Genomic DNA, 14,809 nt, shown 5'->3' with positions numbered 1-14,809 from the left:
TCAGTTGCATTATAGCTGAGAGGGGAATAAGTAATGTTATTTCCTTCCTGCTGATAAATGTCAACATATATATATATAGAGATATATATCTCTATATATATCTATATATATATCTATATATATCTATAAATATATATATATATATATATATAGATAGATATATATAGATAGATAGATATATACACATATATACATATATATATGTATATATATAAATATGTATGAAATAAATATTTTAATTGCAAACAACGGTTTAATGTGAATCCGGGGGAGCAAAAACAATCCTTATTTGAGTTCAGCTCTACTCACCTCAACCATTATTCCCCTAATGAGGTATACAAATTCAGCCTTTGAGCATTCGTAACAACAAAAGGGGAAACTCCTGCCACCCAGCAGAGGAACATCTAATCTGCTCAGGCATCATCATCATCATCACACTCAAACAACGTGAGGAGGATTATGCCTTTGCTCCTTGGATTTCTCTTTACTTCCTTTGATTAACTACATGCCGGCAGCCTCAAAGAACAAAGAAGGAAGGATGAAAGGGGGACTTCTCTTGTTACCATTACTATTCAAGACCATCCTCTGCAGTGGCTCCGTGTACTGCACAGGGGAGATTGTGGGGGGGGAGGGGAAGCCCAACAGCCCCACTGAGAATAAGATTACATGAGCAAAAGTGGGTTAAAGTCAACATAATGCTGCTGCAGCAGAGGATACAGACGCAGTCTCATTTCAATGACAGTGCTGGTTTGTCTAAATCGCGCGAGCAAGCCAAATGTCGCATGTAGAAAAAGTAGCACGGATTTAACGACAAAATTGTTATGTTATGGAGCTGGCAGGAAGTGAAGAGCTCAGGCCCCGAGGGGAAATTCTACTGTGCTGTCAACTTTCTCAGGAAAAAAAGAGCGAAAAGAATGTCAGATGTGGACAAATAAGGTCTGTTCTGGGAGCCACATGCACAAGAAAGCATGCTTTTCTTTTAAATTAAATAAACAGCAAATGCTTGCGAGGGCAGCCATCCTGTCTAATAGCTGAAATGTAACTACCAAACTGTGTTTAGTCATAGTCTGAGTTTAAGTTTCAGAGTACTCAGGGAGTGCACGGTCATATCTGTGACTTAACAGAGCGTTATCGCATAAGAACGACAGTGTTCTATTTAATTCAGCAAAGAAGTACGTCCCCTTTGAACCGGCCACACTGTCATTGTTGTTCAAGCAAAGCAGACACACACATCATTTACAGTTAAACAAAGTAATACAAAATTTAAAACGCACGGCGAGGGTTTCATTTAAAAAAAAAAAACAAACAATAAAAATCATGACTCATCATACATTCAGTCATGACGTTCAAAAATACCTTCCGTCTAAAAACAATTAATGTGATTATTGTTCATCTCTCTGGGCAATAAACCCAACATTGTGTGTTTGTTATCCATTAAAACTACATTTTTATGAACCAAGGTGGCCCAAAAAACTCAACCCGAGCCTACTTATGTTTGACTTACTGTGATATTTGCTCCTGTGGGGGATTCAGACCCGTGGGTTTAAAACAAGTAACCAGTCTGAACAAGTAACCTCTTCCATACACAGTCATTCAGCCTTTAGTCGGACATGTTCAAAAAGGTAAAACCCAGAATAAACCGACATCAAGGTACAGAGTGCCACATTTAGTTTTGATTAATCGTGGTGGTCAAGCGAAGCTTTAAGCGTGTTTGTATGATAGAAGTACTTCGCGTGATCACAGACCTTGCAGGTGCCTGTTTTGTCCAAATCAGTAGCTCTTTTCATGTGAAATAGCACCTAGTTTCACAGTGGATTTAACAAGTAAAGAGACAAAAGTGGCCCTCAGTTTCATTTATGCTTACACTAGAACAGAGACAGGAGTAACAGCTGCAGAAATGTGGGAATAGACAGTGTATAGACTACAGACACAAAAACAATGGACAAACGGTTATTACTAAAGCCATTATTTTGATATGTTAATTTAATGTTTTTACTGTAAACTGTAAAATGTCAATGTTAACAGGCATAAAGAGAGACTGAATGCATTTTTTTTTACTGGATCACTGTTATCTAATTATCCACAAAATAGGTGTTTGATTATCGACTGGTTCAAAGCATTTTCCGTTGTTTTTGTTCGGGGTCTGGGTCGCACCATTCAAATTGTACACAGAGAGACATTTAATCTGAGGAAAGGCAAATCAGTTGTGTCACGTTGGCGTGAAGTTGACAGGGAAGCTGAATGGAGCTGAGCTACACTGGGCTGTTGTCTGGAGAGGCGCGTGTGGCCGTCACCGTCACACACTCAGCGGCCGTGTCCCTGGTCCTGCGAAGGCCAGCGTACAGCCTCTCATCCAGGCTAGCAGTTAGTTTGTCTGTAAGCTCTGCTGTGATGGTTTGCGGGCCGAAGCCCGAGGAATCAGGCGGTCGAGGCGGCGAGCGCTCGTCCGGAGGCTCAGGCGGGAGTCCTGACTGTTTGCTGTCCTCCTGAGGGTCAAGCTGCTCCCCCAGCCTTTCATTTCTGTCCAATGGAGAGGACGTGTGGTCCTCAGTGTCTCTGACAGTGATGCCCCGCCTTCTCTCTTTGCTTCCATCTTCCGCAGTTGTAGGCTCTACTTTTGGAGTGTCGGGAATGCTGCCTGTCCCATCGCTGGTCTCCTCATCAGGAGCACTGACGATGCGAGGCAGGGTGCTGTGGTAACTTGTGTCTAGTGGGTAATTTACACTCTCCCCCCTCCGTAGTGGAGTCCGTTGTCTCTCGAAGGACGACTGGAGGTGTCTAACGCCCGGGTCGCTCCACTGCTTGTGCCGCTGCCACTGCTTGCGGAGGTGGATACGGGACTTGTGTTTTCTTAGAGGTGACTCCAGCTGATCGAATTGAGGGTCGTGACGGAGAAACTCGTGGAACAGAGCATCTGTCTTCTCGTCGATGCTGTAGTCTCGTCGGTGTAGGGTTGGTGGTTGAGGTGAAAGTTGTGCAACATCTCGAGGCGTGAGCATCTGCCCGTATGGCAACCAGCTCAGCGAACCAGCACCTGTTTCTATGGCAACTCCTCCACTCGCACCCAACAACAACTCCTCTTCTGGCTCCTCTTCAAACAGATGAGACTCAAAGCTGTCGCCGATAGTGCCACTTCGCCCCGCATGAGTGAAGTGGTGCCTCTTCTCGTGTGCTGTCCTGTCCTTTGGGCTGCTGCTGATGCTACCGCTTCCAAACAGTCGCAGGTCTTCTGGACCTCGAGATGGAGCTTCTATTGATGCATAGCCACTGTCCATCTGCAGCAGTTTACGAGTCCCTGTTTCTCCGTCACTGGCCCCTCGCTCTGAATCTGTGCTGGCCTGTTTCCTCTTTTTCACCTCCTTCATGCCCCACTTCTCATCCACACACATCAACAAACCCTTGTCGTCCTCCCCAACCTCTGCTTCATCACCTAAATCCTGGGACGGGTTGCTAGGAAGCCCTAATCTTTCCGCCTCTGTGCGTCCACTCAATGAGCATACACTGTCACCGTCACTGCAGATGGAGTTCCTGTCATTGTTGCTACTGTGGTCCGAGGTGGCGTACTGTTCCAGGGATGCACGGAGGGTCCAGATGTCTCTGTAAAGTGACTGGGGATCCTGGGGGTCGCGGGGGTCTGAGGGATATGCACCTTCCATTCTTGCCAGGTTCAGTGCTTCATCTTGGGGATCAGGGGAAAGGCCAATCACCCCTGGTCCTCCATGGCTGCAGTGGGGCTCCACCGTCACCTCTACCTCTACCCTGCAGTGTGCACATCGGGATAAAGAGGAGAGAGAAAATGAAAGATATAAAGAGAGAGGAGGGAGGGGGGGGGTGCAGGGAACACAGACATGCAAAACAAGTGTCAGTGCATTCACTCACACTCACAGTCACCTGAGATGGCCGTGTTCACAGTGCATGAAATGATTTTCATGACTGGCAATGGGTGCGGGTGCATGTTCTTAAACTGAACTCAGCTGATGAATCTGAGTGTGTTTGAAATCCTCTGCTTTAAACTGCAAGTACATTTAAAACATGCATACTGATAAATGGAGTAAGCAGGAGGATTAGCAAATATAGACATGAAATACTAATAAGAAGAAAAGGTATGCAAGAGCTTCATTTGTTCATTTATTTTTGGTGCAGAAGCACTTTTGTGGGCACCATCAGATCATGTTAGCGATGGAATGGTTTCCTATGCCGTTTATATCCCGAAAGGTTCCAATTCTCACCTCCACTCTCCTATTTGAAAAAGTGCACACAGGGAATCCCCCGATATCGACCTCATTAAATACATTTTTAAATATGAAATATTATTTATAGTGAGTCAGCATGGAGCATTTTGATTAAATGTCTCATCAAAGCATTTTATAAAAATGTTTAGGGCCATTTTAAGGGACACTGATGTTTTAAATGCACACTTTCATGTTTAGGCAGAGCGGTGGAGAACTGCGTCAATATTAGGGATGCACAATATTGGACTTTTTGCCGATATATCTGGAGAACTTGGGTCGAAAATCATTACCAATAGCAGTCTTTCCTTTTGCCCAAATGCAGATGTTATTTAGTCGCTTTTGTAGTGAAATAAACACAACATTTTTCAGCAGATGTGGATATAAAATATCTTTATAGCTGTCAAGGAGGTAGCAGCTTCTTCAGGCTACTGTTTTAGTTTTTAAAGCCAACACCTGCTAATAACCGATATAGTGCTGATAATACTGTGCGTCCATAATGTACAATACACATAACATTCAAAAATTGACATTATCTAGTTTCTGTGAAGAAATGAGTGCAAGGCAGCAAAGCAGTGGACAGGATGAATGGCAAGGGAATTAAAGATACCTGCCGAGGGAGGGGGGTGGTGTAGAGGGCGGGGAGAGAAGGCGCGCGGGCTGGCTGGGACAGTAGACGACGTCCTGCGTGCGGGCGATGTACTGGATGAGGTCTATGTGGTGTGCGTCATTGTCGTCCTGGTCCATGCTCTCACTGGCGGCTCGTTGGCGCTGGAACTGCCGTCTCTTCGGCGAGCCTGGCTCACGCCACATACAAGGAAGTGCGAGAGTGCTGTGAGTTATACAGGTTGTGTGACGGCAGGCAAGAGTGAAATGACACTTAATTCAGGACAAAGCCTCCATCAACTGTGGAGGTCTCTGGAGGTGGGGGGGTGGGGGACTGAGCCTGAGGAGGAGCAGGGAGAAGTGTGTGTGTATAGGATGAAGGGGATCAGCAGGGAGGATTCACTCTGGGGCTCAAACCAACTTGGAAAGACCACTCTTTGCGTCACTGAGCCATCTGTCTTGTCCGTTTGTGCATCCGTGTGTATGTGCGAGTCTTTGCAGCCAAAAGGTATCTCACAGTTGGTTACTGGAGCCCCCTGTTTACCCATTGTCTGTGTACCATGAGAGAATATTGCCAAACACAACACGAACAAACACTAAAAAGAAATAATACATATACAGTCACACACAACTTTTGCTGATTTTTGTTGTTGATGATGATGATGATGATGTTATTATTCTTTTATAATGAATTAACATGATTTGTATGCTGCATCATTCTTGTGAGAATGGGCTTTGTCAAGCAATACTATCAGACCTGACTGAGATAGCGCTTGTGTGTATACAGCAATATAGCAGAGGCGGGTGGGGTCAAGAAGCATTTATACCGTCAAACTTTATACTGAAGACAGCAACTTCAATTTGAAGTTGGGAATAAACTATAGCATTTGTTTACCTCTGATGACATGGCATTTTATGTTATAATACAACATATATATTTCTTTATGCTAAATGATCGTAAATGGCTTCCATTTTATTCGCTTTCTAAAAATAATACAGTAATAATACAATTTAGACCGCCAAGGATCCATTACCTCTGGTGTCCAGACTCGACGCTCTTTGGCTGCTGTCCAGCTTCCATTTCTTGATCTTGAAATAGGGACTAGCCCCCTCCAAACTAGCATGGCGTCGCAGTTTAGTGAAGAATTGCAGCACCGGGCCCTGGCTTCCTGCACCACCAGCACCACCCCCACCAGCAGCAGCAGCAGCAGCAGGAGGAAGAGCGCCACTGCCGCCCACCATGGCCCCTTCTCCAACACTGACACTGCTGCCTCTGCCCCGAGGCCCAGCTCCCATCATCTCGATCTGAGCAGAGACATAAACACAGTGCGGGAAAAAAAAAAGAAGCATGCCAAGATTAGTGGTGTGTGTATAATGCTCTCTGGCAGTTATATTCCACATGGGCTTCCTTGTTTGGCCATCAACCATCACTACAGCTCGTCCTTCCTTGGGCGCTGTGACCCTCTAACATCCGTGTGGATGAATCACTGGCGAACTGACTGAGGAACACATTCATTGACCTAGCTTGTGAGATATTTGGAATAAACTGCTTTTCGCATAATGTAAGAATGAGTCATTACTGTAATAGTGTGTATCCTCCAGTAAATGGAGATCACTTACAGAGCTGTAGGTGGGCTCTTTCGTGCTGAGTGCTACAGTGTTCTCAGTGAAGCTGGTGTCCACCATAGAGTTGAGGGTATCTTCAGGGAGAGCACAGCTGGGACTGACACTCAGACTGGTCAGCGCTGTTTGTGGAAGGGGGCAAAGCATTGGCTGTAGGAAAGAACACACTCTTTAACCTTTTTGAATTCTGTTCTTTGTTCTGCAAAGATTTTAAATGCATTTAGTTATACACAATAACTGTGGAATCACAGTCTACTGTAAGTTGTTACATACCAGCCCATATATAAACACCCACATTATGCATTAAAAAGCATTTTACAAAGACCACACTACACAGTGTCTGTACCAAAATGGGAAATCAATGAGTGGAGTCAGTTTAAAAAACTAACAGACAAAGAGTTCTTAATCACTACTTTTTGGGGCACATGTGCCCGGATACATTTTCTTGCCCCGACCTGCGTGATAGATGGTGTAATTGTCCCCGGATCAGGACTAACTATGCATCAAGACTAATAACAGGTTGTCACTGTCACCTGGAAGATGGAAAGCGCTGACTTTGTGACAGGACGTGTTGTCATGGTGATGGTGTTCTCGGCTGAGTCGCACTCATGGATGGTTACTATCTTGAGGGCTGGGGGAGGGATGTGCAGGTGCGTGAGGCGGGCATTCTTCAGGTGGTGAAAGTCACCCTCGGTCAGAGTGTACCTGCGGGGCAAAACGCAAAATCCAACACGATGAGGTTTGAGCCCGATGAGAAACGTGTTTCATATACTTATCCTCGTAAAGGAGACCGAGGCAAATATCCTCTCTCTTCAAACTCATCACAGCGTCTCTGACTGCTGTTTACGGTCTTATCAGGAATCTGCATCTCAGTTTCAGGACTTTAACAGAAAAGTGGGGACGTAAAATAATGATAAATAATGAGGGTTCACAGTGTCCAAATCATAAATTGTGCATTTTGAATGGATTTTGAACCTTGAATTACATATGGATATGGACAAGTATATACTTTGGTCTTTGTAAATGTGGACTTCTGTGTATCAGTTGGGTCATCAGTTGCTGACCTGCGGCCCTTCTCCTGGGCTTTCTTGCCATGATCGAAGAGTGCTGCCTCATTGAAGGAGACGCGGCGGCCCGTAGTGCCCGTGGAGAGGAAGCGCTCCGTCTCTTGATCGTGAGCGCTGCCCATTGACAGGCAGTCTGACTCATCCACCCTGATGGTGATTGCTATAAAGAGAAATAAGAGGAAACTAGATTTAAGTGCATATCCTAAGTACAGATGGGAGAAGCAGTAAGAGCAACACACGGTACATGGTACAAAAAAAAAAGAGAGTATTCCATCTTTTCATCCAGTTTATTTGTGACTCGCTAGCCTTTGTGAGTTCCAGTTAATCAGTTACATCCTACGACCAAAGAAAATAAGAAGTGGCGCTGAGTGTAGAGGCTATTTTGAGGAATAAAATAGTGAGATGAAGGACCATGGTGACCCAGGGCTGCTGGCTCAAGCCTCTTGCTGTCAATGCAAATGTACACAGCAGTGTTTTGTTATAACGGGACAATGTGGCCATCTTCAAACACATGAACATGGGAACTGCCCATTCTGGTTTTGCTTTGACAGTCAATCAGAGCACAATTTGGACAGCACAAGCGCCAGTGAATGATGAGTTCTGTTCAGCATAATGAGTGTGACAGGGTGCTGGGAAAAGTGGGCCACCCACCACCAATTCGATTCAGGACTCAGCGCGTGACAAATACTGATGACGAAAAGTGTCACACCTGCAGAACTGTCACGTGTCATATATGATTGACTAAAACTCATTTTGTAGTAGCCAATAGCGCACACTGCAGCTACGACACAGTATGACGTGCATTAAAGAAGTAATCCGAAGCCAAACCACATATAACGTAGCTATAAAGCAGTCGACATAACTCTAGACTCCTTTTAGAAGCATGAGTGCTGACCGCAGAACAAAAAAAGCCCTACAAAAGCAGACGGGTGACAAACGGGTGCTGCCTTTTCATGAATAATGTTCACTGAAGCGTATTCACTGGTTCCAAAATAATAAAATGTGTAACAGGACTGGCTACTTTAAGTTATTGGGTCAAGATCACAATATTTTACTGGACAGGGACATTCCACATTTGTGCTGATGCTATGAAAAAGACCCCTGCCAGCTTTCCGGTCTCTATTACTCCTCCCTCCCTCAGTTACTCATCTCTTTATCTGTCCCTCTATTCCTAAACCTCTCTTTTTTTTCTTACCATGGGTGGGCTGAGCCTCCTCCATGTAGGTGGCGTTGGGTTTTTCAGGGTCATCGCTGGCCCTAGGGGGGAAACAGCAACAATCAGATCAATAAGATGATATGATTTCACCTGAAGTTTCTCTATCATGGAAAAAGAAAAGTTTTATTTAAAAATATTTGACCTTTCCATTCAGTTAGAGTTGACATATCGGGGATGTGCGTTGGCTAGAATCTGGTGATTCAATACATTTACTGATACAGGTGTGACAGGATGACGTATTGAGATATATTGGGATTATTTCACCTCCAAAATAGTTTATTTTATGAAAAACTCAAAGTAAATATAGCAATGTTGTATGTATAATCAGTATACAGTCTTTCTTTAGTCAAATGGCCAAAATCCTGCTGCTAACTAGTGGTCGGAGGCTGAAATACAACACAAAACATCTCAGTAAACAAGTATATTTCCACACATTATATTATCTTTATCTTCCTACACATACAGGTCAATGGTTTAAAACAATCAAGAATATCATCAAAATGGATAATAAAGGCCACAATGTTTAGTGGACTAGTCTGAGCAGCTGTTAAACTTCCATACTGCTGCTTAAATCCCAGGATTTACTTGATGAGGCAGAAAAGAAAGAAGATGAAAGCTATTTCCAGCCATTTTTCTCCATCTAATTTCTCTGTGCAGAGATATGAGACGTTGGAGTGTGTGTGCGGGTGTGGGTGTGAAGTGACTTGAAGGATTTCTGCCGTTCCACCCAGATCTGTGTTTCTCCTGCCTTTCATTTCCTCTGTGGCTGCCTCTTCTCTATACCTTGTCTGCGAGTTAGAGTGTGTGTGTGTGTGTGTGTGTGTGTGTGTTGCCGGGTTGCGACGCAAGATTAATCACTGCCGATGGCTGCTATGAAATCTCATTACACTCATCATTTGTACCAGTCTGCCAATTCTCCTCCCGCTCTCCCCCGGCAAGCCTCGTCTTTTCACAGCTCAGCCTCTGTGCTCTGTGTTTATCTGTACGCCAGTGCGCTCTCATACACACAAGTGCATGCGCTGATGAGAGGGACAAAGCAGCTCAAGGGGGGGGAGCCATGCTATCTGCTGAATTAACACAGATGCATCGCAAATACACAAGCATAAATATTGAATGTGCCTCCACAAAGGTGTTTTAATAGCGGGGTCTACAGGGGGTCCTGACACTCAAACAGTGAGAGAACGCACCGCTTCAACAATGCTCGCACGAGTGGGGTTATACAATTATTGCAATCCAGCGTTCTTTCATTTGTTTAATGGATCCGAGTCTTGTGTGGCAGTGGAATCTAAGTGAGGATGAGTTTGGGATTCACTTGGGTGGAGTAAACAGGAAGTAGTCTCGCTTCATTTTGTAATTGCAATACGCCTTATCTATTATCTGTGTCTAAACATGTAATAGTTTAAAAAGCAGTTGTGTGCAGAGCTCAACTCAGGGGGAATAATCCCTGTCTATGAGATTGTATGCAAGTACACATGTGTTTGTACATATATATATATATATACGTATATATATATATACGTATATATATATATGTATATATATATATATATGTATATATATATATATATATATATATATATATATATATATATATATATATGTATATATATATATATATATATATATATATATATATATATATATATATATATATATATACATATATATATATACCCTGGGAAAACTGAACTGAACTGAAACTGAATCTCCAACTATAACTATATAACTAAAAATAACTAAGTTCTCTGGTTTCAAGCTTATTAAATTTGAATATCTATGGTTTATTTGCTCCTCTATTCACTAAACGTAAAACATTTGGTTTAAAATCAGGGGTTTTTCGCCGGGTGTAATAAAGGATTTCTGCAGCGCACCTGTCACAGCATCGCCCTCCCCGGTAGCAGCGACGGCAGGTGATGAGGAGGATGGAGATGAAGATCAGCGTTCCTACCAGGAGGATGGAGAGGATCACCAGGATGAGCACATAGCCATCCTGTTGCTCCTTGGCCTTGAATGGGATCTCCTGTCGCAGCGAAGAGGGCAGAATAAATCAGTGAGATCCATAGATAGAGTGAAAGGACGCAAAGAGAAGTAGGTGTCTCCCTGATGCTGTCCGGGATTTAAGAGAGAGGAGAATTAAAAAAAAGCTTCCTACACAAACATCATATCACTGAACCACTCACTGGATGAACTTTTCCACGTCTTAGTCTTGATATCAAAGCCTGATGTGAAGTAGGTCGACTTGTATCGTAATTCTGAGATAATTAAACATTTATACCTGATATACCAGCACTGCAGAACAACTGTTCTCTTTGCAGGTTCCCAGACATTCGTCTGCGACATGAAATGCATGACACCTCAACAGCAGATGAGATTTACAGTTGTTTTACCTTTGGCCGCAACAACATAGATCTTAAAAGATTGATTTAATCCCACTGGCTGTTTGGCTCGCCTAAAATGAATCCATAAGTGCAACAGTGCAATTACTCAATAAGTGCCAGAGCTATTAACCTGTCTGCAGCGCACCATAAGCTAAGGGAAAGAACTCGCAGGGAGGACTGAAGTGGAGTAAATTAAAACGCACAAGGAGCACCGGCACGGCAGAGACCCTGGAGTACTTTTGTACCTGAGTTTTTACAAACAAGATCATTTAAAATCAGTTTACCATTCATCATTTTTGAATGATAAATGGTATTTTTACAAATGCTTTTTCCTGGATGTAACTATATGTGTATGAAATCTACTTTTTTGTGTGTTTTTCATAAACAATATAAAAAGTGCATGTAATCTTCTGGTTTGCAGAGTGAGACTAAGCAGGAAGTAGCGTTTTTATTGAGTAGCCACCAGGGGGCGATGCCACTGATTGCAAAAAACAACTCAATGGAAGTCAATGGGAAATTCTCCCTTGATTTATAACGTCAGTGCTCATTCTTCTGAGGAGTTAATGGTCTCAATCACTAGTTTTAGGTCTTCTTCAATGGGGCATGATGATCAGTTTAGTAAATTCTCTTCCCATTTGCAAAAAATAGAAGATAAACACAGCGCATATGAGTGGACAGACTGACAACAGGTATCAATAGAACAAACTGACATGACATTGGTCAAATTTTCCAAATCTCAAGGCTTCAAACCTGTAGTTTGTTTTACAATCAAAAGATCAATTCAATCATATTATCGACGCAGTTTTAACAGCAACATAAAGTTGTCTAATTCAAGTTTTCTTTGTACCATGTCAGCTGCAGAACAGACTTCAAAACGATCAATAAAATGATAAATGGCAGTTTGAACTGAAAGAATAGAGAGGGTCATGTGAAGATAACAGACTGTTGATATCAGAAAGATGATCTTGCAGTTGGAGTGTTATGTTGGGGGAGTGGAGAGGGAACGTACAGCAAGTGTTAATAAGCACCGGACTCTGACGTCACACTGTAATTTCTCTGCGAGGGGAAATTAGAGCTGAGATTAGATCAGAGATTGAATTATTTCAGGTCCAGGTCAGGATGTTCTCTATTAGCCAGTCAAACGATCAGAGGCAAAAGGATGGTTCTGGTCGTGACCTGGACACAACACTCACACAGAACATGCACAGGAAGTTTGAGAATGAGCCCGTGGTGAAAGGCAGACTTACCGTGGAGTTTTCTGGTAGGGTGTTCCAGACGGTAGACTCATTGCTCATGGTCCAGGCCAACGAAAGAGTCCCCCTGAGAGATAACACACAAACAGAGAGAGGAAATACCTGTTACTGTAGCTGTCCGTCAAGTCTCAAAATCAACCACCAAAGTTACTGCAGTTTATCACCTTGAATTCAGTGGCCAAGAGGAAAGTTAGTTCAATGGTGTGTCATAAGGAATGGATTAGTTCACTATCACCAAACCACGAGCAGTGGAATAAGATAACTGTGTGGAAGATACCAACTCACATCCTGTCCCATGATGGTGGCGGTCGGACATTAATGTCATATGTATTTACTGATCATATAGGACTGTACTTTCCGATCCAGTGATTTTGGCCACATGTGTCATGTCGTCTCATTCCTAACACAAACTGTGGTCCACTGACGTTAAAATGTATAACGTGACATAAATGCTCACTGCTGCAGAAGAAAAACCAGAACTTGTTGCATCTTAACCAGCCCTGACAGACTTGTGTATATGCTTGTATGCATGCAGTGGCCTCTTTGAAAGATGCAAATGTTAGTATTTTGTCAGTAGATCATTACCCATAATCCCTTATCAGCCTAAAGACTCTATCTGCCTCCCACACACTCACACACACACACACACACACACACACACGAGTGCATGCAGTGAAAAGAGAGAAACGGGTCTTATTAAACACTGTGGCTACAATAACGCGTCCATTCGTACACATCATAGGCAATAACACTGCTGCACCAAATGCCAACACACACACACACACCCTAGATAGATCTACTCACCCAGCATGGGAGAAGCAACATGCCAGCAGTACTCAGGATGATTTGCTCACTGCTGCCAGTCAATGCAGCACTCAACTTCAGCACCACAACCTGTACGCTACAGCTGAGCTCTTTGCTGCCATCCTGCAAAAATAACTCCCTGCATCCACCGAGGAAGCATGAGAAGTGTGATCAGAATGCTCTCCTCTGCAGCACTGCACCCACATCCTGCTTCCTAACAGCCCAGTAGTCTTACCCTGATGGAGGGCAGTGCGCAGCAGCAGCAGCAGCAGCAGCTCTGGATGTGTGTGATTGTGTTTGTCAGGCTGTGGCTCGGGGAGTCTCCTCCTCAGCTTCCTTGCTGCATCCTGAGCGCCTTCACCGACACAGCCTAGCGAGCCTGAGCAGCAGCAGCAGCAGCAGCAGCAGCAGCAGCAGAAACGTTGTTCCCCCTCATCAGGACTGGCCCACTGGCGTTGGAGCAACAGGATGGCAGTGCTGCATGGCTGATAACAAATATACACATACAGCACAGCAGCACGACTGTTTAATTATTCAGTTGTTTGGGAGGATAAGTTTTGCATTACATAAACGCCTGCCTTCAACAAATGCTTCCCCAGAAAACTGCAATCCTTGACACACTTGAACATGGAATGACGGCAAACTTCAGAACATTGTCTTCATAATATATATAAATATGCAACCTTGTATTTATGACCTGAAACAATAGTGATAGATAGTCGTAGAACACATAAATCATGGGTAAATATGAAGTCTTTTTATTTTGACACTTGCTCAATTCTGTGGTCCTGCAGCCCTTGAAGATTGATTTATTGATTAGTTTCCTGAGCAGATGGTGAGACATGGGTGTCCCAGCAAAGGCTACCAGCTGCCTGGCATCACTCAGTCGATACAAATCGCCTTTTCTCTATTTAGTTCCATACAAATATTCCCTCGGTACTGCCTCCACAGGCAATATGAGTGCTGTTTATTACATTTGAACCGAGTACTAACTTGTTTATATGTTATACATATGTATATATATGTGTGTGTGTGTGTGTATAAATGGTTGAAGCAGCTCCTCGTATTGCTCGGTGTTACAACATGTTTCGTTTGTTCCTCTAGAACAATATAAGGCAGCTGTTTCCTGATACAATCATGTGTAAATACTGTGGTGAAATGATTGTAAAAACGGAGAAAAGCACTAAAACAGCGCCCTGTCGCCTCATGTTAATAAATACACCGCTCTGATGTTTCATGATTTCCATCACACACACACACACACACACACACTAGAGCTCGAGAGGAGCTCACGGCTGCACAAAACGACAAACACGCGGCGGAGGAAACACTCACCTACTCTCTCCTCCAGCTTGGTCCACGGATGGGTGGGTGGTGGGGGGGGGTGGACGAAAGCAGTGGCGTGAAACTCTTCCGTGAACACTTTAATGTGGATTTTAAATCTAAAACTATTTATGAATGAAACCTCGGCGCGTAGGACACGCCCACCACCCAGTCAGAGGCGCACCACGTGACACAGAGAGTTACTGGGAGAGAGAGAGAGAGAGTTTTTTATAAAAAATGTAATCTCCTCTCAGCTGTGGTACACACACACACACACACACAGCCAAGTGAGTGTCCCTCCCTCCCATTT

The 14,809-nt window shown here is 43.7% G+C and overlaps 1 protein-coding gene across 3 annotated transcripts; it reads right to left on the bottom strand.

Moving 5' to 3' along the window:
• Nucleotides 1-208: 208 nt before the first annotated feature.
• Nucleotides 209-14,586, bottom strand: cbarpb (CACN subunit beta associated regulatory protein b). 3 transcript variants are annotated; one of them, XM_044044796.1, is made up of 12 exons: nt 14,512-14,586; nt 13,412-13,661; nt 13,177-13,315; nt 12,367-12,439; nt 10,613-10,761; nt 8,721-8,782; nt 7,523-7,685; nt 6,992-7,163; nt 6,456-6,608; nt 5,870-6,140; nt 4,840-5,026; nt 209-3,759 (listed from the first exon to the last, which is right to left on the bottom strand). In XM_044044796.1, the coding sequence occupies exons 4-12, from the start codon at nt 12,412-12,414 to the stop codon at nt 2,253-2,255; spliced, it is 2,712 nt and encodes a 903-aa protein (XP_043900731.1). In that variant the 5' UTR covers nt 12,415-12,439; nt 13,177-13,315; nt 13,412-13,661; nt 14,512-14,586; the 3' UTR covers nt 209-2,252. The 3 variants fall into 3 exon arrangements, with proteins under 3 accessions (XP_043900731.1, XP_043900729.1, XP_043900732.1); XM_044044794.1 differs by having other exon boundaries at nt 13,177-13,661; XM_044044797.1 differs by lacking the exon at nt 13,177-13,315.
• Nucleotides 14,587-14,809: the final 223 nt, after the last annotated feature.

Source organism: Solea senegalensis, linkage group LG14, assembly GCF_019176455.1.
Source record: "Solea senegalensis isolate Sse05_10M linkage group LG14, IFAPA_SoseM_1, whole genome shotgun sequence".
Classification (NCBI taxonomy): Eukaryota; Metazoa; Chordata; class Actinopteri; order Pleuronectiformes; family Soleidae; genus Solea; species Solea senegalensis.
The sequence above is the reverse complement of the archived record's forward strand: the minus strand, read 5'-3'. Positions and strand labels throughout refer to the sequence as shown.

Coding starts and splice junctions, on each gene's coding strand:
- cbarpb (XM_044044794.1), bottom strand. CDS start 12,414: ATGAGCAATGAGTCTACCGTCTGGAACACCCTACCAGAAAACTCCACG. Junction 7,164..7,522: donor GCCCAGGAGAAGGGCCGCAG/GTCAGCAACTGA, acceptor TTTGCCCCGCAG/GTACACTCTGACCGAGGGTG. Junction 6,609..6,991: donor CAGCGCTTTCCATCTTCCAG/GTGACAGTGACA, acceptor TCTTTCCTACAG/CCAATGCTTTGCCCCCTTCC.